At 37.6% G+C, this 23,418-nt stretch overlaps 1 protein-coding gene across 1 annotated transcript in view; it reads left to right on the top strand.

The window, feature by feature from the left end:
- DNAH14 (dynein axonemal heavy chain 14) overlaps positions 1 to 23,418 on the top strand; it is a 354,570-nt gene that overhangs the window by 12,945 nt on the left and 318,207 nt on the right. Inside the window, exons 4-6 of the mRNA XM_070384410.1 lie at positions 8,252 to 8,382; positions 14,384 to 14,536; positions 15,583 to 15,695. Of these exons, the coding sequence (XP_070240511.1) occupies positions 8,252 to 8,382; positions 14,384 to 14,536; positions 15,583 to 15,695 (397 nt within the window). The remainder of the gene's footprint in view (positions 1 to 8,251; positions 8,383 to 14,383; positions 14,537 to 15,582; positions 15,696 to 23,418) is intronic.

Here is a 23,418-nt window from a genome sequence, read left to right as displayed (position 1 = left end):
TTTCTGCTTTGTTTTGATGGGTTCCATTGTCTTTTCTTTGAGGTTACTGACCCTTACTTCTTCATCTAGACTGTTGTTGAACCCCTTTAGTGTATTTTTAAGTTCAATTATTGTATTTTTCAGCTCTGTGACTTCAGTCAGTCAGTTCAGTCACTCAGTCGTGTCTGACTCTTTGTGACCCCATGGACTGCAGCACACCAGGCTTCCCTGTCCATCACCAACTCCTGGAGCCTACTCAAACTCATCTCCATCACGTCAGTGATGCCATCCAGCCATCTCATCCTCTGTCGTCCCCTTCTCCTCCTGCCTTCAATCTTTCCCAGCATCAGGGTCTTTTCCAATGAGTCGGTTCTTCACATCAGATGGCCAAAGTATTGGAGTTTCAGCTTCAACATCAGTCCTTCCAATGAATATTCAGGACTGAGTTCCTTTAGGATGGATTGGTTGGATCTTCTTGAAGCCCAAGGGACTCTCAAGAGTCTTCTCCAAACCATAGTTCAAAAGCATCAATTCTTCAGTGCTTGGCTTTCTTTATAGTCGAGCTCTCACATCTATACATGACTACTGGAAAAACCATAGCTTTGACTAGATGAAACTTGTTGATAAAGAAATGTCTCTGCTTTTTAATATGCTGTCTAGGTTGGTCATAGCTTTTCTCCAAAGAGTAAGAGTCTTTTAATATCATGGTTGCAGTCACCATCTGCGGTGATTTTGGAGCCCAAGAAAATAAAGTCTCTCACTGTATCCATTGTTTCCCCATCTATTTGCCATGAAGTGATGGGACTAGATGCCATGATCTTAATTTTCTGAATGTTGAGTTTTAAGCCAACTTCTTCACTCTCCTCTCTCACTTTCATCAAGAGGCTCTTTAGTTCTTCTTTGCTTTCTGCCATCAGGGTGGTGTCATCTACATATCTGAGGTTATTGATATTTCTCCCGGCAGTCTTGATTCCAGCTTGTTCTTCTTCCAGCCCAGCGTTTCTCATGATGTACTCTGCATATAAGTTAAATAAGCAGGGTGACTATAATATACAGCCTTTACATACTTCTTTTCCTATGTGGAACCAGTCTGTTGTTCCATGTCCAGTTCTAACTGTTGCTTCTTGACCTGCATACAGATTTCTCAGGAGGCAGGTAAGGTGGTCTGGTATTCCCATCTCTTGAAGAATTTTCCATAGTTTGTTGTGATCCACACAGTCAAAGAGTTTGACATAGTCAATAAAGCAAAAGTAGGTGGTTTTTTTGGAACTCTCTTGCTTTTTCGATAATCCAGCAGATGTTGGCAATTTGATCTCTGGTTCCTCTGCCTTTTCTAAATCCAGCTTGGACATCTGGAAGTTCATGGTTTACATACCAATGAAGCCTGGCTTGGAGAATTTTGAGCATTACTTTACTAGTGTGTGAGATGAATGCGATTGTGCAATAGTTTGAGCATTCTTTGGTGTTGCCTTTCTTTGGGATTGGAATGAAAGCTGACCTTTTCCAGTCCTGTGGCTACTGCTGAGTTTTCCAAATTTGCTGGCATATTGAGTGCAGCACTTTCAGAGCATCATCTTTTAGGATTTGAAATAGCTCAACTGGAATTCCATCATGTCCCCTAGCTTTGTCCATCGTGATGCTTCCTAAGGCCTACTCGACTTCACACTCCAGAATGTTCTGGCTCTAGATGAGGCATCACCATCGTGTTTATCTGGGTCATGAAGATCTTTTTTGTATAGTTCTTCTGTGTATTCTTGCCACCTCTTCTTAATATTTTCTGCTTCTGCTAGGTCCATACCATTTCTGTCCTTTATTGTGCTCATCTTTGCGTGAAATGTTCCCTTGGTATATCTAATTTTTTTGAAGAGATCTCTGTCTAGTTTTTCCCATTCTATTGTTTTTCTCTATTTCTTTGCATTGATCACTGAGAAAGGCTTTCTTATCTCTCCTTGCTATACTTTGGAACTCTGCATTCAAATGGGTGTTTCTTTCCTTTTCTCCTTTGCCTTTAGCTTCTCTTATTCTCTCAGCTATTTGTAAGGCCTCATCAGACAACTGTTTTGCCTGTTTGCATTTCTTTTTCTTGGGGATGGTCTTTTTTTTTTTTTTTTTACTAACTTGCTTCTTTTTTTTTTTTTTAAACTTTACATAATTGTATTAGTTTTGCCAAATATCAAAATGAATCCATCACAGGTATACATGTGCTCCCCATCTTGAACCCTCCTCCCTCCTCCCTCCCCATACCATCCCTCTGGGTCGTCCCAGTGCACTAGCCCCAAGCATCCAGTATCATGCATTGAACCTGGACTGGCATCTCGTTTCATACGTGATATTTTACATGTTTCAATGCCATTCTCCCAAATCTTCCCACCCTCTCCCTCTCCCACAGAGTCCATAAGACTGTTCCATACATCTGTGTCTCTTTTGCTGTCTCGTACACAGGATTATTGTTATCATCTTTCTAAATTCCATATATATGCGTTAGTATACTGTATTGGTGTTTTTCCTTCTGGCTTACTTCACTCTGTATAATAGGCTCCAGTTTCATCCACCTCATTAGAACTGATTCAAATGAATTCTTTTTAATGGCTGAGTAATACTCCATTGTGTATATGTACCACAGCTTTCTTATCCATTCATCTGCTGATGGACATCTAGGTTGCTTCCATGTCCTGGCTATTATAAACAGTGCTGCAATGAACATTGGGGTACACGTGTCTCTTTCCCTTCTGGTTCCCTCAGTGTGTATGCCCAGCAGTGGGATTGCTGGATCATAAGGCAGTTCTATTTCCAGTTTTTTAAGGAATCTCCACACTGTTCTCCATAGTGGCTGGTCTTGATCACTGCCTCCTGTACAATGTCATGAACCTCCATCCATAGTTCTTCAGGCACTCTGTATCAGATCTAATCCCTTAAATCTATGTGACTTCAGTTTGTTACTTATATTTTCTTTCTCTTTGTTGAAGTTCTCACTGTATTCATCGATTCTTCTGATTTGGTGAGGATCTCTATAGCCATTACTCTGAACTCTTTTTCAGGTAAATTATTTATCTCCAATTTATTAAGATTTTTCCCGAGAATTTATTTTATTTGAAGTGTAGTGCTCTGTTTTCTTCATTCTTATTGACTTTCTGTTTTGGTTTCTATGTATTAGATGAAACAGCCACGTCTCCGTGTCTTGAAATAGTGGCCTCATATAGGAAATACACCTTGTTGTTCAACCCTGCCCTAAATCTTGGTTGCCTCTCAAATCTTTGTGATTGTCCAAGCAGCCTATTATGTTTTTAATACCTCCAAGTATTTGAAGCTGTAAGACCTGTCAGTCCAAAGGGGAGCATCTCAGTCAGAACCTAATTTTAGGCTGATTGAAAGCCAGACTCTCAGGAAGCAGTTCTTAAAATATTCAGATATATGAGACTACAAGTGTATGTCCCATGGGCTACCAGAGACAGGTGATCTGGAGTTGTTCCTGCATGGTAGTCACGATAATTGAGGCCCCCGCTAGTGTATAAACTCACTTCTGGGAGGTAATAGTGAGCTGTGGAGGCTGAGCTCCTGGGTCTGTTGCCTCTTGATGTGCCCTGGAGGTGGTAGCTGTTTAAGAACAGCTTTTAAGTGTTCTTAAACACTTTAAAAGTGTTTAAGAACACTTTTCCTATTGGTTATAGTCCTGTGGGCTCCATGGGCATAGCTCTGCTGGACACATGATCCCAGGCCATGTAGAGGTGTCTCCTGGCAGCAGCTGCAAAATTTGGGGTACCAGACAAGTTGTTAACTCTTGTTTGGGAGATACCCACAGCTAGAGCAAGGCAGAGAACGAGCACTTCCTGAGAGCACTTCCTTAGGCCACTAGACATGTGTCAAACCAGAAACCTGCCTCTCAGGCCAAAGCTCCTGAACAAGCAAATGGACCTCTTTCACAGAGACAGTGGGCGTGTATTTCAGTCTGCTGACTGTGTAGTGCCTTTAGGGGTAGTAGCCAGCCAAAAGCTGTCTCTTTGATCTTTACAGCCCCATGGAACCAGGAACTCAAGCTCTGTTTAGCCTCCAGAGCCAGATGATCAAAAGGCATTCCCTGGGTAGTAGCTTTAAAAAGTAGAGTACCAGAAGCATGTAAGGCCTCTCTTCTGGAAGATACTGGTACTCTGGAGTGTGGCAGAGGTGATCACTGGCTGTAATGGGTCAAAGGGAGGGCCCCCAAATAGTGCCTGACAGCTAGGGCAAGCAGAGGAAGAGTCTAAAGATGGTGTCCACCAATCTCTGTCCCTGGAGAGTGCTCCAGCAGGCTCTTAATGTGTGCGTTAAATTAGATGCCTGCCTCTCAGGCCAACCCTTTAATACATGCAAATGAACCTCTTTCCCTTAAAGTCTGAGTGTGATCAGCTGCCTCTGAGCTATGTTTCTGCATGGGTGAGTCCAGTGCACAAACCCTTTAAGAGCCATTTCTCATATCACTACACTCTTGTGGGTCTTGTGGACACAAACCTTGCCAGTTTTCAAATCTAGATTTGGAGGGGGGGCGGCGGGTCTCATCCCTTAGGAGCAGGTCTTAAAGTTGGGTTGCCCAATGTGAGATTCAAAACCTTTGCTTTTGAAGGAAATGCTTCAGATTTTGAGTTTCAGATTTTGGGTTGTGGGTTTTAGGCTGCTGTGCCAGGAGTGGGGTTTTGGACAAGATTGTTATCTCAGCCTCTCTAACCACTTTAATGTGGCTATCTTCTCCTTTGTCCAATATGTTGTTATTGCTCTGCCAAAGGAAATTTTCAGAGGAAATTGTTTCACATGTATCAGTCATTTAGAAGAAATTGCTCCAAATTTAGATGTGTCCATGGGAAGAGGTTCAACATCTTCCTCATCTTAAGCCAGAACTCCCTATATTCTTAACTGATCTTGAAGGTGGATATACACCAGTCTCCTCATTTTTCTGAAATAAAAGAATTACTGTCTTGGATTAGACTGTCCACCTAGCATCCTTAGGGAAGTGCATCACCTTCCAATGTTGAATATATAATGTAGTGTCTGTTTTTAGTAAATATCTATGATTTTTTTCATTAAATCTGACTCTTATTAGAAAGACATTTTCCCCAGCTTTTTGAAAGATATTCTTTAAACTTACTATATATTCTGGAAAATCATTATTCTTTATTTGTCCTAAATTACTTCCATTTCCCAACAATCTCTATTAAATCTACTAAGTCAGCCAAATTACCATCAATAATGAATATATTAATTTATACTTTTACATTCTTGCATAAAAGGATTACTTTTGCCAGCAGTCGATATTCCAGCTTTTAATTTTTTGCTAGTCTGATTGGTGAGAACAACTCTCTGATTTACTAATAAAGTTGAACATTTTTTACTGGCCATTTGTCTTTTCCTGTAAATTATTTGCTCATCTTTTTATCAAAATGTTTATTTCTTATTGATTGGGCAGAAGTCTTTAAATATTTGATATATTAATCTCTAGTCTTATACAGGTTATAAACATTTTCTGTCAGTATGTTAATTATATTTTAGTTTTGTTTATGATGGCTTTTCCTGTGTAAATTGCTGTTTGTGGAAGTCAAATTTATTATTGTTTTCTTTTTCATATGCTTTGATTATTTTCCAGGAAACTTTCACTACCCCAAGTTTATAGACATGGTCTCACATATTTTCTTCTAACACATCTATAATTTGCTTTTAAGCATTTACTTCTCTAATCCATCTATAATTTATTCTTGCATATAACCTCATATTTTTCCAAATGGCTAACCATTTTCCATTATAATTTATAATCATTCCTCCATTGATTTGAAATAACACCTTTTTTACTGAATGTTGTTCAGTTGCTCAGTCATGTTCAACTCTTTGTGACTCCATGGACTGCAGCACAACATGCTTCCCTGTCCATCACCAACTCACAGAGCCTCCTCAAACTCATGTCCATTGAGTCTGTGATACCATCCAACCATCTCATCCTTTGTCACCCACTTCTCCTCCTCCCCTCAGTTTTCCCCAGCATCAGGGTCTTTTCCAGTAAGCCCATCAGGTGGCCAAAATATTAGAGCTTCAGCTTCAGCATCATCCTTCCAATGAATGTTCAAGGTTGATTTCCTTTAGGATTGACTGGTTGGATCTCCTTGCTATCCAAGGGACTCTCAAGAATCTTCTCCAACACCACAATTCAAAAGCATCAATCCTTCAGTGCTCAACTTTCTTTATGGTTCAACTTTCATATCCATACATGACTACTGGAAAAACCAAAGCTCTGACTATACTAGGCTGTCTTTTATAAATGGTTTTATGTCTACTCTAATCTGTTCTACCAGACCAACTGACCTGCCTCTTGAGAAACCTATATGCAGGTCAGGAAGTAACAGTTAGAACTGGACATGGAACAACAGACTGGTTCCAAATAGGAAAAGGAATACATCAGGGCTGTATATTGTCACTCTGCTTATTTACCTTATATGCAGAGTACATCATGAGAAACGCTGGGCTGGAAGAAGCACAAGCTGGCATCAAGATTGCCGGGAGAAATATCAATAACCTCAGATATGCAGATGACACCACCCTTATGGCAGAAAGTGAAGAGGAACTAAAGAGCCTCTTGATGAAAGTGAAAGAGGAGAGTGAAAAAGTTGTCTTAAAGTTCAACATTTAGAAAACTAAGATCATGGCATCTAGTCCCATCACTTCATAGCAAATAGATGGGGAAACAGTGGCTGACTTTATTTTTCTAGGCTCCAAAATCACTACAGATGGTGACTGCAGCTATGAAATTAAAAGATGCTTACTCCTTGGAAGGAAAGTTATGACCAACCTAGGTAGCATATTAAAAAGCAGAGACATTACTTTGTCAACAAAGGTCCATCTACTCAAGGCTGTGGTTTTTCCAGTGGTCATGTATAGATGTGAGAGTTGGACTATAAAGCAAGCTGAGCACCAAAGAATTGATGCTTTTGAACTGTGGTGTTGGAGAAGACTCTTGAGAGTCCCCTGGGCTGCAAGGAGATCCAACCAGTCCATCCTAAAGGAGATCAGTCCTGGGTGTTCATTGGAAGGACTGATGTTGAAGCTGAAACTCCAATACTTTGGCCACCTGATGCGAAGAGCTGACTCATTTGAAAAGACCCTGATACTGGGAAAGGTTGAGGGCAGGAGGAGAAGGGGATGACAGAGGATGAGATGGTTGGATGGCATCACCGACTCAATGGACATGGGTTTGGGTGGACTCCGGAAGTTGGTGATGGACAGGGAGGCCTGGTGTGCTGCAGTTCATGGGGTCTCAAAGAGTCGGACATGACTGAGCTGAACTGAATCTTTTCTACTGACCTGTTTTGCTTTTCCTATTCCAACACCACATTACTTTGGTTTCTACAGATACGTATAATATGTTAATATCTAAGTATGTAATATTATATATCCTCTTGATTAGACATACGTAATTTGTGTCATCTCCTTACTAATTTTCAGTGCCTCCCTTTCTCTGTTTTATACCTAATGTCAGATATAAAATATTCTTATTATTAATGTATTTCCATGTATAAGCAACTTACAAGGCTCAGACTAGGGTGAAATAAATTAGGTGCCTAGGGAACAAAATATTATCAGAGAAATGGTTATTTATGATATGCCATTGGTTAGTGGTTAATATGATATGCCATATTCTAGTCCTGACACTGTTTTATACAATAGCTGAAGTATCATTTAATTCCTAGCAAAGAAACTGTGTGATTTCTGGAGGACCAGGTATCTTGAACTACTTCTTAGCATTGTAAGTTTTGTCAGCATGGCTTTTAAGTGCTAAGAGAACAATATATAAAGCATGGTGAATAAAAACCAAGAAAAGAGAATGTTTCAAGAAGAAGAGAATTGTCAGCTGCTAAGATTTCAAGAAGGATAAGGTCTGAGAGGTGTCTGTTGGATGAATTCTAGGAAGAATTCTTTCCATCTCACTTAGCCATCCCTACTTTTCTGATCCTGTTGCCTCCACGTAAGAAAACACTCAACTAGCTCCTGTTCCTGGTATCTTCTCTTGCTAGTTGTCTAATTGTGGAATTGTCTTTTGAAATATCTTTCTTAAACAGAAAAATATTATTCCTCCTTTCTAGCTGCTGTTAAAATTGAATTTTAAGCTGGATTTTCTTTCAATTATACAATGTTTGTGTGAATTGTAAGTATGTTACCATTTAAATTTTTCTCTATGTATAAATATTTAACATTATCCTTAAGTAATGTCCATATTTGCATTTATATTGGATATTGGATTTTTTACCTTCTAAACTAGAACCAAATGATGATGATGTGGTACGTCATATTATTAAACTAAGAGAAAAACTTGGTTGGCAAACAGTATTACCACGGCACAGTTTGGAATACAGATGTTTCAAAACTGCAACTCAGAAGATACTTCTAAAGGTATTATTCTATTTTGTTCAGTTTTTAGTATAAAAATTAAAATTTAAAAGCTATATGTAAATCTTTGTTTCCTTCATTTTAGATATTCTGTCAAAATCAGACATCATTACATTAATCAAATTGCAATCGTTGTTTTATAGTAATTGTTTACAAAAAATGTTTGATGTAACTTCATTTCACTTATTTAAAGACTGATGAACAGATGTTGATTAGTTTTTTGTGATTTACAAAGAAATCCTGATGTATTAATACTTTGTAGCATTCTATCCTTCTTACTCTCCTACTCCTGGTACTGATTTTCTGTCTCCTCTTTTTTCTTACCTTTTGTATTTTTTTCTTACCCAGCAGCCTCCTCAGAGAGATTTTATCTTGTCCAAGGTCACATGACTAAAGGTCGAAGCTATGATTAGAAGTAAGATCTTCCTCCTGTGACCTCCTTTATGACAGGTGATCTAAGATGGAATAGGATCATCTCTTCCTACTTTTAGTTCAGGAATTCTCAAAGTGCAACCCCCAGGCAAGCAGCATCAGAAACAGCTTTCAGAATATTAGAAACATGTATTTTCATCTTCACCCTTGACCTTCTGAATCTAAAACTCTAAAGTTGGAGCCCAGACATCTGTATTTTATTAAGCTTTCTGGGTGATTCTGATGCACAGTTGAGAACCACTGTTCTAGACCAAGGGTCAGCAAAATTTATTTGGAAAGACCCAGATAATAAATATTTTAAGCTTTTCAGACTATATGGTTTCTGTTCTAGTTACTTAATTCTGTCATTATAGTGGAACAGTAGCGATAGTGTATAGAATGAGCATGGCTGAAAAAAATTATTTAAGAATTGGACATCTGGACTTAGCCATAGTTTTCTTTTTTTTTTTTTCATTTACTTTTTTTTAATTTTTTAATTTATTTATTTTTTTTAATTTTATTTTATTTTTAAACTTTACACAATTGTATTAGTTTTGCCAAATATCAAAATGAATCCGCCACAGGTATACATCTCTGCTCTAGAATGTTCCCATGAGGATAAATGGTCTTTTGATTATTATTCAGAGGCAGCATTAATGTAAAATACATGCATGATGGAATCAGATTCACCTAGTTTTGAATCTCTATACACTCATTATGTTATTTTGGGCAAGTTCCTAACTTCCCTGAGCTTTAGTATCTTGGACCTTGAAGTAGAGATAGTAGTGCTTACTGTAGAGAGCTATGAAAATTCAATGGGATAATGCATGTGGCATGGTATCTGGCAGATAGTGGGCATGGTAGTTTAAAAAAACATAGCTGGGGAAGGCGCCAAGATGGCGGAGGAGTAGGACGGGGAAAACACTTTCTCCCCCACAAATTCATCAAAAGAGCATTTAAACGTCGAGTAAATTCCACAAAACAACTTCTGAATGCCGGCAGAGGACACCAGGCACCCAGAAAAGCAACCCAACTCCTCGAAAGGAGGTAGGAAAAAATATTAAAGACAATAAAAGAGACAAAAGAGGGAGGGACGGAGTTCCGTCCCGGGAAGGGAGTCTTAAAAAGAGAGAAGTTTCCAAACACCAGGAAACCTTCTCACTGCCGAATCCGTGCCGAGCTTTGGAAGCACAGAGGACAACATAACAGGGAGAAAAAATAAATAAACAATTAAAACTCGCAGATTGCGAGCCCTACGGTAACTCCTCCAGCGGAGAAGCAGCGCAGACGCCTGCATCCGCCATTAGCAAGCGGGGGCTGGGCAGGGAGGCGCGGCGCGGGCTGCATCGCTGAGAGTAAGAATCTGGCCTGAATACCCTGAGCACTATCTGAGCGAAATAATTTGGGCTAGCAAACCAGACTGTGGGATATCTACCATGCGAAAAGCCAGCCCTAACCTAAGACACCACCAGCCAGCGCCGACGGAACAAAGGACTAAACAGAGGTAGCCAGCTGCAAACCTTCCCCTTCCAGTGACAGGCAGCCAGAGCCGGAAGGGGGCAATCGCAGCCCCAGAGAGACATTATCTATAAAACTGGCTTCTTTGCTAACTAAAACTTATTGGGGGTGTGGACGGTCAATATCTGCCTGAGAAGGTGCGCCAGTTTTACACCCAGATAACCAAGTGGCGGGGAGGCGATAAGTCGCAGCATTGGCGCTCACCAAACACCTCATCACCTGAGCTGCTCGGACCTGGGAAGAGCACAAAACCCAGCCCCAACTGAGTCTGCGCCTCTGAGGACTACCTGAGTGCCTGAACCTGAGCGGCTTGGACCTGGGAGGTGCATGCAACCCAGGGCCAGCCTCGGATTGTTCCCGGCGGAACAACCTAGAGCCTGAGCAGTGTGGGCAGGGAGGCTACACGCGCCCCGTGGCGGGCAGACCCAGTGTGGCTGAGGCACTGCGAGTGCACGCCAGTGTCATTTGTTTGCAGCATCCCTCCCTCCCTCCCCCCCCGCGACTGAACAAAGAGAAGAAATACAGCTCCACCCACCAGAACACCGACACAAGCTTCCCTAACCAGGAAACCTTGACAAGCCACCTCTACATACCCACACACAGCGAGGAAATGCCACAATAAAGAGAACTCCACAAACTGCCAGAATACAGAAAGGATTCCCAAACTCAGCAATTTAAACAAGATGAAGAGACAGAGGAATACCCAGCAGATAAAGGAACAGGATAAACGCCCACCAAACCAAACAAAAGAGGAAGAGATAGGGAATCTACCTGATAAAGAATTCCAAATAATGATAGTGAAATTGATCCAAAATCTTGAAATTAAAATGGAATCACAGATAAATAGCCTGGAGACAAGGATTGAGAAGATGCAAGAAAGGTTTAACAAGGTGTCTCAGGCCACCTAGAAGAAATAAAAAAGAGTCAATATATAATGAATAATGCAATAAATGAAATTAAAAACACTCTGGAGCCAACAAATAGCAGAATAACAGAGGCAGAAGATAGGATTAGTGAATTAGAAGATAGAATGGTAGAAATAAATGAATCAGAGAGGATAAAAGAAAACGAATTAAAAGAAATGAGGACAATCTCAGAGACCTCCAGGACAATATTAAACGCTACAACATTCAATCATAGGGGTTCCAGAAGAAGAAGACAAAAAAAAAAGACCATGAGAAAATACTTGAGGAGATAATAGTTGAAAACTTCCTAAAATGGGGAAGGAAATAATCACCCAAGTCCAAGAAACCCAGAGAGTCCCAAACAGGATAAACCCAAGGAGAAACACCCCAAGACACATATTAATCAAATTAACAAAGATCAAACACAAAGAACAAATATTAAAAGCAGCAAGGGAAAAACAACAAATAACACACAAGGAATTCCCATAAGGATAACAGCTGATCTTTCAATAGAAACTCTTCAAGCCAGGAGGGAATGGCAAGACATACTTAAAATGATGAAAGAAAATAACCTACAGCCCAGATTATTGTACCCAGCAAGGATCTCATTCAAGTATGAAGGAGAAATCAAAAGCTTTTCAGACAAGCAAAAGCTGAGAGAATTCTGCACCACCAAACCAGCTCTCCAACAAATACTAAAGGATATTCTCTAGACAGGAAACACAAAAATGGTGTATAAACTCAACCCAAAACAATAAAGTAAATGGCAACGGGATCATACTTATTAGTAATTACCTTAAACGTAAATGGGTTGAATGTCCCAACCAAAAGACAAAGACTGGCTGAATGGATACAAAAACAAGACCCCTACATATGTTGTCTACAAGAGACCCACCTCAAAACAGGGGACACATACAGACTGAAAGTGAAGGGCTGGAAAAAGATTTTCCATGCAAATTGGGACCAAAAGAAAGCAGGAGTCACAATACTCATATCAGATAAATTAGACTTTAAAACAAAGGCTGTGAAAAGAGACAAAGAAGGTCACTACATAATGATCAAAGGATCAATCCAAGAAGAAGATATAACAATTATAAATATATATCCACCCAACATGGGAGCACCGCAGTATGTAAGACAAATCCTAACAAATATGAAAGGAGAAATTAACAATAACACAATAATAGTGGGAGACTTTAATCCCCAGTCACACTTATGGATAGATCAACTAAACAGAAAATTAACAAGGAAAAAAAAAAAAAAAAAAACATGTATCTATAAAGCTCACTAAAGCAAAGCACAGTAAAATGAGGTATGGCAATAAAAGGTGTTAAATTTATCAAATAAAAAAAAATAATAAAGTGCTGAAAAATTAAAAAAAAAAAAACTTGAAAAACTAAACAAATTTTAAAAGCTTCAAAATTTGTCTTACAAAATTGACTTACAATGATATTAAAATCAAATATCTTTCAATATCATAGAAAACTGTCTATTTAAAAAATAATTACAGATAAAATTTCCTGAAAAAAAAATTCTTCCAGCAGAATGTTAATAAAGTACAATAATATGAAAATGTAAGATTTATCTCAGAAATAAAGCATTAGTAAATATCCAATCAATTTCTTTTTGCTTTAGTTTAAAGGTGGGAAAGAGGGAACGTTGTACCTCAGGTGCCAAAAAAGGACTCTTAAGTGATTAGAACTTTTCTGAAGAACAAAATTCAAATTTCAAGAGAACTGAGAAAGGGGGAAAAAGTATTTCTCAGCATTGTGTACCTCAAAATCATTGCAACATAAAAAATAAATAAATAAATAAAAAAACATAGCTGTACATGAGTTTACTATCATAAGCTCTCTATGGACTCTCTGATAGGATATGTTTCATTTGTATGTGGAGAAAGGATTGAGAATATAAAAAGTAACACTTGTTTTTAATTGAAAAAGAATAATTGGAACATATTATTATTCTGCTTCTGTAATTAGATTATTTAATTACATATATGATCCACCTAGAATAATTGTATCTACACTAAATTTCTAGTAATCTTAATTTTTTGGAGATGTAATTTAGAGTAGAAATGCCTCAAGTAGTTAAATAACTGTAACAAAGTTCATGTAATATATAAGTCATTACCCAGAGTTTATTATTTCATTTTATTTACAGTTTTTAAGGTTGTTTATTAAGGTTTTTAAGAGCACATTATATCAGACGTCAAAATAAGAAAAAAGAAAAACAGCTGAGACAGTTGAGAAGAACAGTGTCTTCAAGGAAGAAAGCCTTTTTTAAATTAAAACTGAATCTAAGATTTTAAATTACAGTAGTTAGAAATTGTTCAGTTACTAAATTCTTTTTATAATAAAATTTAGCTTTTCAAAAAGACTGATTGACTTTGATGTAGAATTTTTGTCAGCAAAGTTAAAAGTTTCAAAACTGAAATAAATAAATTTCTTTTAAAATTTTTGCTTAATGTAGAATGAATGATTTCTCAATAATGCCAGGTAAGTAAGGAAGTGATGTTTAATATATTGCAATAGCTCAGAATGTGGATTTAGAATCAGAGTTGCATTCAAATCCTTACTTTGCTACTTCCTGACTTTATGACTTTTCTCAAATTACCTAACTTTTAATTAATTTCTGTATCAATTTAAATGAGATTAAAATGATCAAGCTTTAATCTCAAATTTAAGAGATGTGAAAACTAGGTGTATCATCAAGTTCTTCAGGTTAATAAGCACGTTAGTAAGTATATAGATCAATTCTCATGGATGTTTTATCACCACATTATAAGAATGAAAATTAAATACCTTCAATCTTTAAGAAGAGTGATTTTATTGAGCTTTGCATAGACACAATTTCATGTTAGCTTCATTCAGTGATACTATTCTTTTTTATTTATTTATTTTTAATTTGACGATAATTACTTTACAGTACTGTGATAGTTTCTGCCGTACATCAGAATGAATCGACTGTAGGTATACATGTGTCCCCTCCCTGTTGAACACCCCCTCACTTCCTTTCCCACACCATCCATCGAGGTTGTCACAGAGCATTGACTTTGGGTTCCCTTCTTATTTTAATCTATGTTAAAATTGTTTCAGCTTATTGAATAATCTGTTTAACCATTTTATTACTTAATTTGGTCACGTTAATTACATTTTTTTCAACCTCAGGAACCTTTGAAAGATGATGGAGAATTTATATATTGCCTCCTTCGAAAAAATTCTAAAGCTCTTTATAATCCATATGATCTTTATGTAGTGTCTGCCCACAGAGCTAGACATTGCAAAGAATTTTGGATTATTACTGCTTCATTTATCTCAAAGGTAATATTTACAAGGATTTTTAAAAATTTCAGAATCATAATGGAAAAATCATTAATTTTATAACATAATTAGACAAATTCATCTTTTGGGGTTTCAGACAAATCTGGTCATTTGAGTAACAGTTTATGTTTAAGAGCCTCCTTGAGCGAGTTATTTAATAGTGACTTTTTTTCTTTTTTGTAGAATTTTATGTTTGAGGATTCAATTTTAAGAATTTTTTTTTACCTCTCAGGTGTTTTTTTAATATTTAGTGTAATTTATTAAAAGAAGAACTAGAAAACAGGCATTTGCTGGCATAGTAAGTATTGTAATAATAAAAGTAGAGTATTTTCTCAGATTTTTCAGAAACTTCATTCCCAGATCTAGAAATTTCCATATTATACTCTTAGAGAAAACCTTGATATTTACCACAAGTTGTAAGTACACAATTAATTTGTTTCCATCATTTGTTTAATGTCTATCTGACTTTTTCTGCCCTTTCATTCTCCTAACTAAACTCTTAGATGTACATGGGCATGTAAATGTAAATGAAGTAGTAGACTGTGCAGATACGGAAATACCTCAAACATGTATTATCAATTGAAAGTGGAATGAACAACTTCTAAATAAATAAAAACATGCATATAAATGCATATGTGTTGATATAGGCAACTTTTATTTATGAAAGAAATTTAAGAAAATATTACATTTAGATGGGGGAGAGATACTCTTGGGAAGAGAGGAAGCATATCTTGTTTTTTGAATGTCAAAATGGGATTATCTGGAGATTGGGATTATTATGCACTTAGAAACTGTTGCATCCATGTAGTTAAAATTAAGTTCATAAATATTTTATAGAAAATGTAAAAATTATGAGATTCAAAGTAATGGTTATTTGTGAAGGGAAATCAAGTTTGAGTGTAGATGAAGTGGCAGAGGTCAGTTACAGAAAAAGCTTACTATAAAGGCAACTAGCTATGAGCCAAATACAGCTTTTTGTAATTTCCTGAATATAGTGCATGGTTTTTTAAGAAAGTTGAGTCATGTTTTGTCCTTTATATATGCAGGTTACTAAAATAGGTGGTGAAGAAGAAATAGAACTTATACCTACTTTGGAATGGCTACTAGAAAGAAGATGTTACTATTTATTACAGCAATTCAAGATATTTTCCAATTTTCGGTGAGATGAATGAACATGAAACCAATTATTTGTAGTGTGATCCTGGTGAAATTGCAATTGCCTGGATAACATCTGGGTTCTACTACAGTAATGCAATATACATGGGGAATTACAGAGGAAATAGTGTATATCATAACAATTTTTTAGATAAGAGAAATGTACTCATTTAAGTATTAAAACTCTTAACCTTTTTGGATAAATACTTTAAGAAAAAGATATTTTATATTCAAGCAAACTTAAATTATAATTAACTTACCTTTTGATTTTCATGCATTTATTCATTAAATGAATATTTATGAAAGTCTGCTAAGAACCAGACATTATTCTAGATGCTGGGAATAATGTATTGAACAAACCAAGGAATTGTCTTACTCTCAAAAGAATGTAGATTATAGTGTGTGTGTATTTGTGTTAGTCGCTAGTCATGTATGACTCTTTGTGACTCCATGGACTGTAGCCCTCTGGGCTCCTCTTCCATGGAATTCTCCAGGGAAGAATACTGGAGTGAGTTGTCATTCCTTTCCCCAGGGGATCTTCCCAACTGATGGATCCAACCTGGGTCTCCCACATTGGAGACAAATTCTTTACTGTCTTGAGTCACCAGGGAATCCCAGATTATAGTGCGTGAGAAATAATAAAAAGAACACATGAAAACGTAACATGTCAGGTGGAGACGAAATGGTATAAAGGAAAGTAAAACAGAATTAGGGAGGTGGAGAGCTTTTTAATTTAAGGTCATTTAAAAATTTATCTAGTTACAAGTTACATTTGGCATTGCCCTTCTTTGGGATTGGAATGAAAACCTTTTCTAGTCCTGTGGCCACTGCTGAGTTTTCCAAATTTGCTGGCATATTGAGTGCAGCACTTCAGCAGCAGCATCTTTTAGGATTTGAAATAGCTCAGCTGGAATTCTATCACCTCCACTAGCTTTGTTTGTAGTAGTGCTTCCTAGGGCCCACTTGACTTCACACTCCAGGATGTCTGGCTCTAGGTGAGTGCTCACACCATCATGGATATCTGGGTCATTAAGCTCTTTTATGAATAGTTCTTCTGTGTATTGTTGCCACCTCTTCTCAGTGTCTTCTGCTTCTGTTAGGTCCATACCATCTCTCTCCTTTATTGTACCCATCTTTGCATGAAATGTTCCCGTGGTATCTCTAATTTTCTTGAAGTGTTCTCTAGTCTTCCTATTGTTTTTCTCTATTTCTTTGATATTTCTCACTTAGGAAAGCTTTCTTGTCTCTCCTTGCTGTTCTTCGGAACACTGCATTCAAATGGGTATATCTTTCCTTTTCTCCTTTGCCTTTAGCTTCTCTTCTTTTCTCAGCTAATTGTAAGGCCTCCTCAGGCAGTCGTTTTGCATTTATCTTGAGGATGGTTTTGATCAGGGCCTCCTGTGCATTGTTACGAACCTCTGTCCATAGTTCTTCAGGCACTCTGTCAGATCTAATCCCTTGAATCTATTTGTCACTTCCACTGTATAATCATAAGGGATTTGATTTAGGTCATACCTGAATGGCCTGGTGGTTTTCCCTACTTACTTCAGTTGTAGTCTGAATTTTGCAATTAGGAATTCATGATCTGAGCACAGTCAGCTCTGGGTCTTGTTTTTGCTGACTGTCGTATAGAGCTTCTCCGTCTTCGGCTGCAAAGAATATAATCAGTCTGATTTTGGTATTGACCATCTGGTGATGTCCATGTGTAGAGTCTTCTCTTGTGTTGTTGGAAGAGGATGTCTGCTATGACCAGTGCATTCTCTTACCAAAACTTTGTTAGCCTTTGCCCTGCTTCATTTTGTACTCCAAGGCCAAGCTTTCATGTTACTTCAGGTATCTCTTGACTTCCTACTTTTGCATTCCAGTCCCCTATGATGAAAAGGACATCTTTTTTTGGTGTTAGTTCTAGAAGATCTTATAGGTCTTCATAGAACTGTTCAGCTTCTTCAACATTAGTGGTTGAGGCATAGACTTGAATTACTTTGATACTGAATAGTTTGCCTTGGAAATGAACAGAGATCATTCTGTTGTTTTTAAGATTGCACCCAAGTACTGCATTTTGGACTTTCTTGTTGACTCTGAGGGCTTCTCCATTTCTTCTAAGGGATTCTTGCCCACAGTAGTAAATATAATGGTCACCTGAATTAAATTTACCCATTCCGGTCCATTTTAATTCACTGATTGCTAAAATGTCAGTCTTCACTCTTGCCATCTCCTGTTTGACCACTTCCAGTTTACCTTGATTCGTGGATATAACCTTGTAGGTTCCTATGCAATATGTTCTTTACAGCATCCGGTTTTACTTTCACCACCAGATGCATCCACAACTGGTCGTTGTTTTGGCTTTGGCTCAGCATTTTCATTCCTTCTGGAGCTGTTTTTCCGCTCTTCTCCAGTAGCATATTGGGCACCTACCAACTTGGGGAGTTCATCTTTCAGTGTTATATCTTTTTGCCTTTTCATACTGTTCATGGGGTTCTCAAGACAAGAATGCTGAAGTAGTTTGCCATTCCCTTCTCCAGTGATAGCTCCAGTGATAGCTTGGAAGAAAGGCAATGACAAACCAGCTGCATGCAAAGTCACTTCAGTCATGTACAACTCTCTGCAACTCTATGGGCCCACCAGGCTTCTCCATCCATGGGATTCTCCAGGCAAGAATACTGAAGTAGGTTGCCATTTCCTTCTCCAGGGTATTGTCCCAACCCAGGGATCGAACCTGGGTCTCTTGCATTGCAGGGAGATTATGGTGTGAGCCACCAGGGAAGCTCCATGACAAACCTAGACAGCATATGAAAAAGCAGAGATTTTACTTTGGCAACAAAAGTCTGTATAGTCAAAGCTATGGTTTTTCCAGTAGTCATGTATAGATGTGAGAGTTGGACCATCAAGAAGGCTGAGCGCTGAAGAATTGATGCTTTCGAACTGTGGTACTGGAGAAGACTCTTGAGAGTAAGGGAGATCAAACCAGTCTATCCTAAAGGAGATCAACCCTGAATATTCATTGGAAGCACTGTAGCTAAGCTGAAGTTTCAATAATTTAGCCACCTGATGAGAAGAGCCAGCTTATTGGAAAAGACCCTAATGCTGGGAAAGATAGAAGGCAGGAGGAGAAGGAAACAAAAGAGGACAAGATAGTTGGATGGCATCATCGACTCAATGGACATGAGTTTGAGCAAGCTCTGGGAGATGTGAAGGACAGGGAAGCCCGGCATGCTGCAGTCCATGGGATCACAAATAGAAACAACTAAGTGACTGAGCAACAACTAGTTACATTAAATTACATATTACATTACATAGTATCAGGATTCCTGAGGCTCTTTGAACAGAATAGTACTACTTTCACAAAGTAGTCCCAGAATGCTGATTTTTCAGTGTGTATACCCGGTTTATGCAGGTCAGGAAGCAACAGTTAGAACTGGACATGGAACAACAGACTGGTTCCAAATAGAAAAAGGAGTACGTCAAGGCTGTATATTGTCACCCTGCTTATTTAACTTATATGCAGAGTACATCATGAGAAACGCTGGGCTGGAAGAAGAACAAGCTGAATCAAGATTGCCAGGAGAAATATCAATAACCTCAGATATGCAGATGACACCACCCTTACGGCAGAAAGTGAAGAGCAACTAAAAAGCCTCTTGATGAAAGTGAAAGAGGAGAGTGAAAAAGTTGGCTTAAAGCTCAACATTCAGAAAACTAAGATCATGGCATCTGGTCCCATGACTTCATGGGAAATAGATGGGGAAACAGTGTCAGACTTCATTTTTCTGGGCTCCAAAATCACCGCAGATGGTGGTTGCAGCCATGAAATTAAAAGGCGCTTACTCCTTGGAAGGAAAGTTATGACCAACCTAGATAGCATATTAAAAAGCAGAGACATTACTTTGCCAACAAAGGTCCATCTAGTCAAGGCTATGGTTTTTCCAGTAGTCATGTATGGATGTGAGAGTTGGACTATAAAGAAAGCTCAGCGCTGAAGAATTGATGCTTTTGAACTGTGGTATTGGCGAAGACTCTTGAGAGTTCCTTGGACTGCAAGGAGATCCAACCAGTCCATTATAAAGGAGATCAGTCCTGGGTGTTCTTTGGAAGGAATGATGCTAAAGCTGAAACTCCAGTACTTTGGCCACCTCATAAGAAGAGTTGACTCATTGGAAAAGACTATGATGCTGGGAGGGATTGGGGGCAGGAGGAGAAGGGAATGACAGAGGCTGATCATCAAGTCGGTGATGGCTGGATGGCATCACACTGACTCAGTGGACATGACTTTGAGTGAACTCTGGGAGTTGGTGATGGACAGGGAGGACTGACGTGCTGCAGTTCATGGGGTCGCAAAGAGTCGGACACGACTGAGCGACTGAACTGAAACCTAGTTTTATAAAATTTTGTTTCATCCTTAATGTTTTCCTTTTTGTGCATTTTACTGTGTGCTAAGGAAATAAATAGATAATATTTTAAATAGCTACACTTAATATAGTAAATAGTTGAAATAACTAAGAACCTGGTAACTTTTCAGTAAGAGAAATGAATGGATCTTATGGCAGAGAAGTTAGTCATGTAGTGAACAAGTATTTATTATGTATTTGCTCTGTTTTTCTGTTTTGGGCACTGGAGATCCACCTGGGGAAAATTATGCAATGTCTCTTTACCTATAGAATTTATATTCTAATGAAGAAAGATATAGATGTTGAATAAGTAAGATAATTTCAGATAGTGATAAGGACTAGAAAGATAATAAAACAGAGATGTGTGTGTATATGTGTGTTACTACTTTAGATAAGATTGTCAGAGATGTTTTTAAGTAGAGACCTCTATGTGGTGTAGAGGAGACATCCATGTGGGGTCTTGAGAGAAAGGAGTTCCAGGCAGACAATATAGCAAGTTCAACACTTTTTAGTCAGGAATAAGTTTAATGTATAATCAAAGGTAGTAATGCTGTCCCTGAAGCACTGAAGAGGTTGGCAGAAAATGAAGCTGATTTTGTTACTGTTTGGAACCGAAGGCACATACAGTGGAGATGATTAACAATTCTGAGAAGCTTCTTTTCAAGAATATGTGTAATAGTTACTTCCCTGTATTAGGTACTATTAGTGAAGCTAGAAGTTTCTGATTCTAGATTTATTAGTTTATGATATTATCTGGGACATTACTTTCTATATCTATTTATTTAAACTGTAATCTTGAAGTTTCCACTGTTATCCTTGTTGTTTAGTCGCTAAGTTGAGTCTGACTCTCTGCAACCCATCAGGTTCCTCTGTGAATGGGATTCTCCAGGCAAGAATACTGGAGTGGGTTGCCATTTCCTTCTCCATTACTGTTATCCTTGCCTTGTAATAAGTTCTCAGGGTCTATTATGCCCTAAATAAGTTTCATTGATTAGAATTTGGATATCCAGTTGGAACTGGGATAAGAATCATCTTTTTATATGACATTTGGCATCAATAAGTCCACAGTCAAAATGATTGGTTTTCTTTATTGATGTTAAGAAAAATATGTTAAGTTTTAGTCAACTTTAAACTTCTGGGTTCATTTGATTTTTTTATTTTGATTTTTAACATATTTACCACTAATACTGTAATAAGTTATGTTTCAAATAGAAAAAAAAGATAAATATGAAAACAGTAATGACTTAGGCTGGTGATGCTGTATATACAGTGCAATGATGACTTTAGCATCATTATTGCCTTTTTACCTCATGAAACTTTCTGAAGTATTAATTTATATGGCTTGGTGCATATACTCATTATACCATCAGTGGGTTCCCCTATGATTCATCTGGGTTTCCAGGTGTCTTCTAGCATCCTGAGGTACCATGACTCTATGTGTCTGGATTAGAGTGAGGTAAGATCTTGTTTATGTGTCTTTGGAGCCTGATTTAAGGTCAAGTTGCTAGATTTGTCTGAAGCATTTTGGCTTTCCAGGGCCTCAGGCCATTTCTGATTTCCAGGTGTCATTTCTATTTAAACGACATCACCAGATTCTTTTTGAACTGCTCGAATAGCTCCCGTCTGTCTTCTTTGATTCAAAATCAGCTAATGATGTCACTAAGACTGGCTGGCTATTTGTCTCCTGGGCAGTCTTAGCCCTGCCATTTTGCCTCCCCACTGACTCATCAACTACATCAGGAATCTCACTTTGACAAATAAGAATCACATTTCAATGTTTGTTTAAGAATGACTGTTTTCATCAAGATGGAAAAACTACTGAGATTGTGATAAAGCACTAGACAGTTTCACAAGTGCATAAAATAGGTGGCAGTGTTCATTTAGAGAAGTTAAGGGAAATTTTTTAACAATTGAGCATGTTTATTTCATGTGTGAAAACTAAAGATGATGAATAATCATCAGGGAAACTTCCATTCCTTTTGATGTAGATTCTTTGAGCTTTTAAAAGTACCAATGCATATTTTAAAAACATAAGGATTAAATAATATCAAAATGACATGTATTATCTTAAATTTTAAAAATCTTATATTTTTATGCAATTTTTAAAGATTGTTTTCCATTTACAATTGTTAAAAATATTGACTGTGTTCTCAGTATTGTACAGTAAGTACATCTTGAGCCTATCTTACATGCGATAGCTTTTACCTCTACTCCCCAACCCCTATATTGCTACCTCCCTACTGGTAGCCAGTAGTTCATATAGTTCATTTCTGTACCTGTGAGTCGTCTTCTTTTTTGTTATATTCACTACTGGGTTATATAGATTCCACATATAAGTGATATTATAGAGTATTTGTCTTTCTTTGTTTGACATTTTATGTAGCTTAATGGCTTCCAAGTCCATGCGTGTTGCTGCAAATGACAAAATTTAATACCTTTTTATGACTGAATAGTAGTCCATTGTGTGTGTGTGTGTGTGTGTGTAAGTGTAATCCACATCTTTTTATCCATTCATCTGTTGATGGACCCTGAGTTTGCTGCCATAATTTCACAATTGTAAATAATGCTGCTGTGAACATTGAGGTGCCTGTATCTTGCTGAATTAGTGTTTTTGTTTTTTTTGGATATGTAATCAAGAGTGGTCATATGGTAGATCTATTTTTACTGTTTTGAGGGACCTCCACACTTTTCCATGGTGATTGTATTAATTTACATTCCCATAAACAGTGTACAAGGGCTCTCTTTTCTCCATATCCTTGCCAACATTTGTTCCACTTGTTGTTTTTGATGATAGCACTTCTGACAGATATGAGGTAAAAATCTCATTGTGTTTTTGATTTGCAGTTCCCTGATCATTAGCAATGTTGAGCATCTTTTCATGTACCCATTGGCTGTCTGCATTTCCTCTTTGGAAAAGTGTTCAATTCTTCTGCCCATTTTTTAATCTTTTCTTTGATGTTGAGATGTATAGTTGTTTATATATGTTGGATATTAAATTCCTTGATTGGTCATATCATTGGCAAATATTTTCTCCCATTCAGTAGGTTGTCCTTTTGTTTTGTCAGTGGTTTCCTTTGCTGTGCAAAACCTTTTAAGTTTAATTAGGTCTCATCTGTTTACTTTTGCTTTTATTTCCTTTTCTTTAGGAGGTGTATATAAAAGAAATTGCTGTAATTTCTGTCAAAGAATGTCTTGTTTATGTCTTCTTTTCCTCTGGTAGTTCTATGGTATATGGTCTTAACATTAGTTCTTTAATCCATTATATTTGTATATGGTGTTAGAAAATGTTCTAATTTATTTCTTTTACATGCAGCTGTCCAATTTGCTGAGTATCACTTATTG

Source organism: Bos mutus, chromosome 16 (assembly GCF_027580195.1).
Source record: "Bos mutus isolate GX-2022 chromosome 16, NWIPB_WYAK_1.1, whole genome shotgun sequence".
In the NCBI taxonomy this organism is placed as follows: Eukaryota; Metazoa; Chordata; class Mammalia; order Artiodactyla; family Bovidae; genus Bos; species Bos mutus.
The sequence above is the reverse complement of the archived record's forward strand: the minus strand, read 5'-3'. Positions and strand labels throughout refer to the sequence as shown.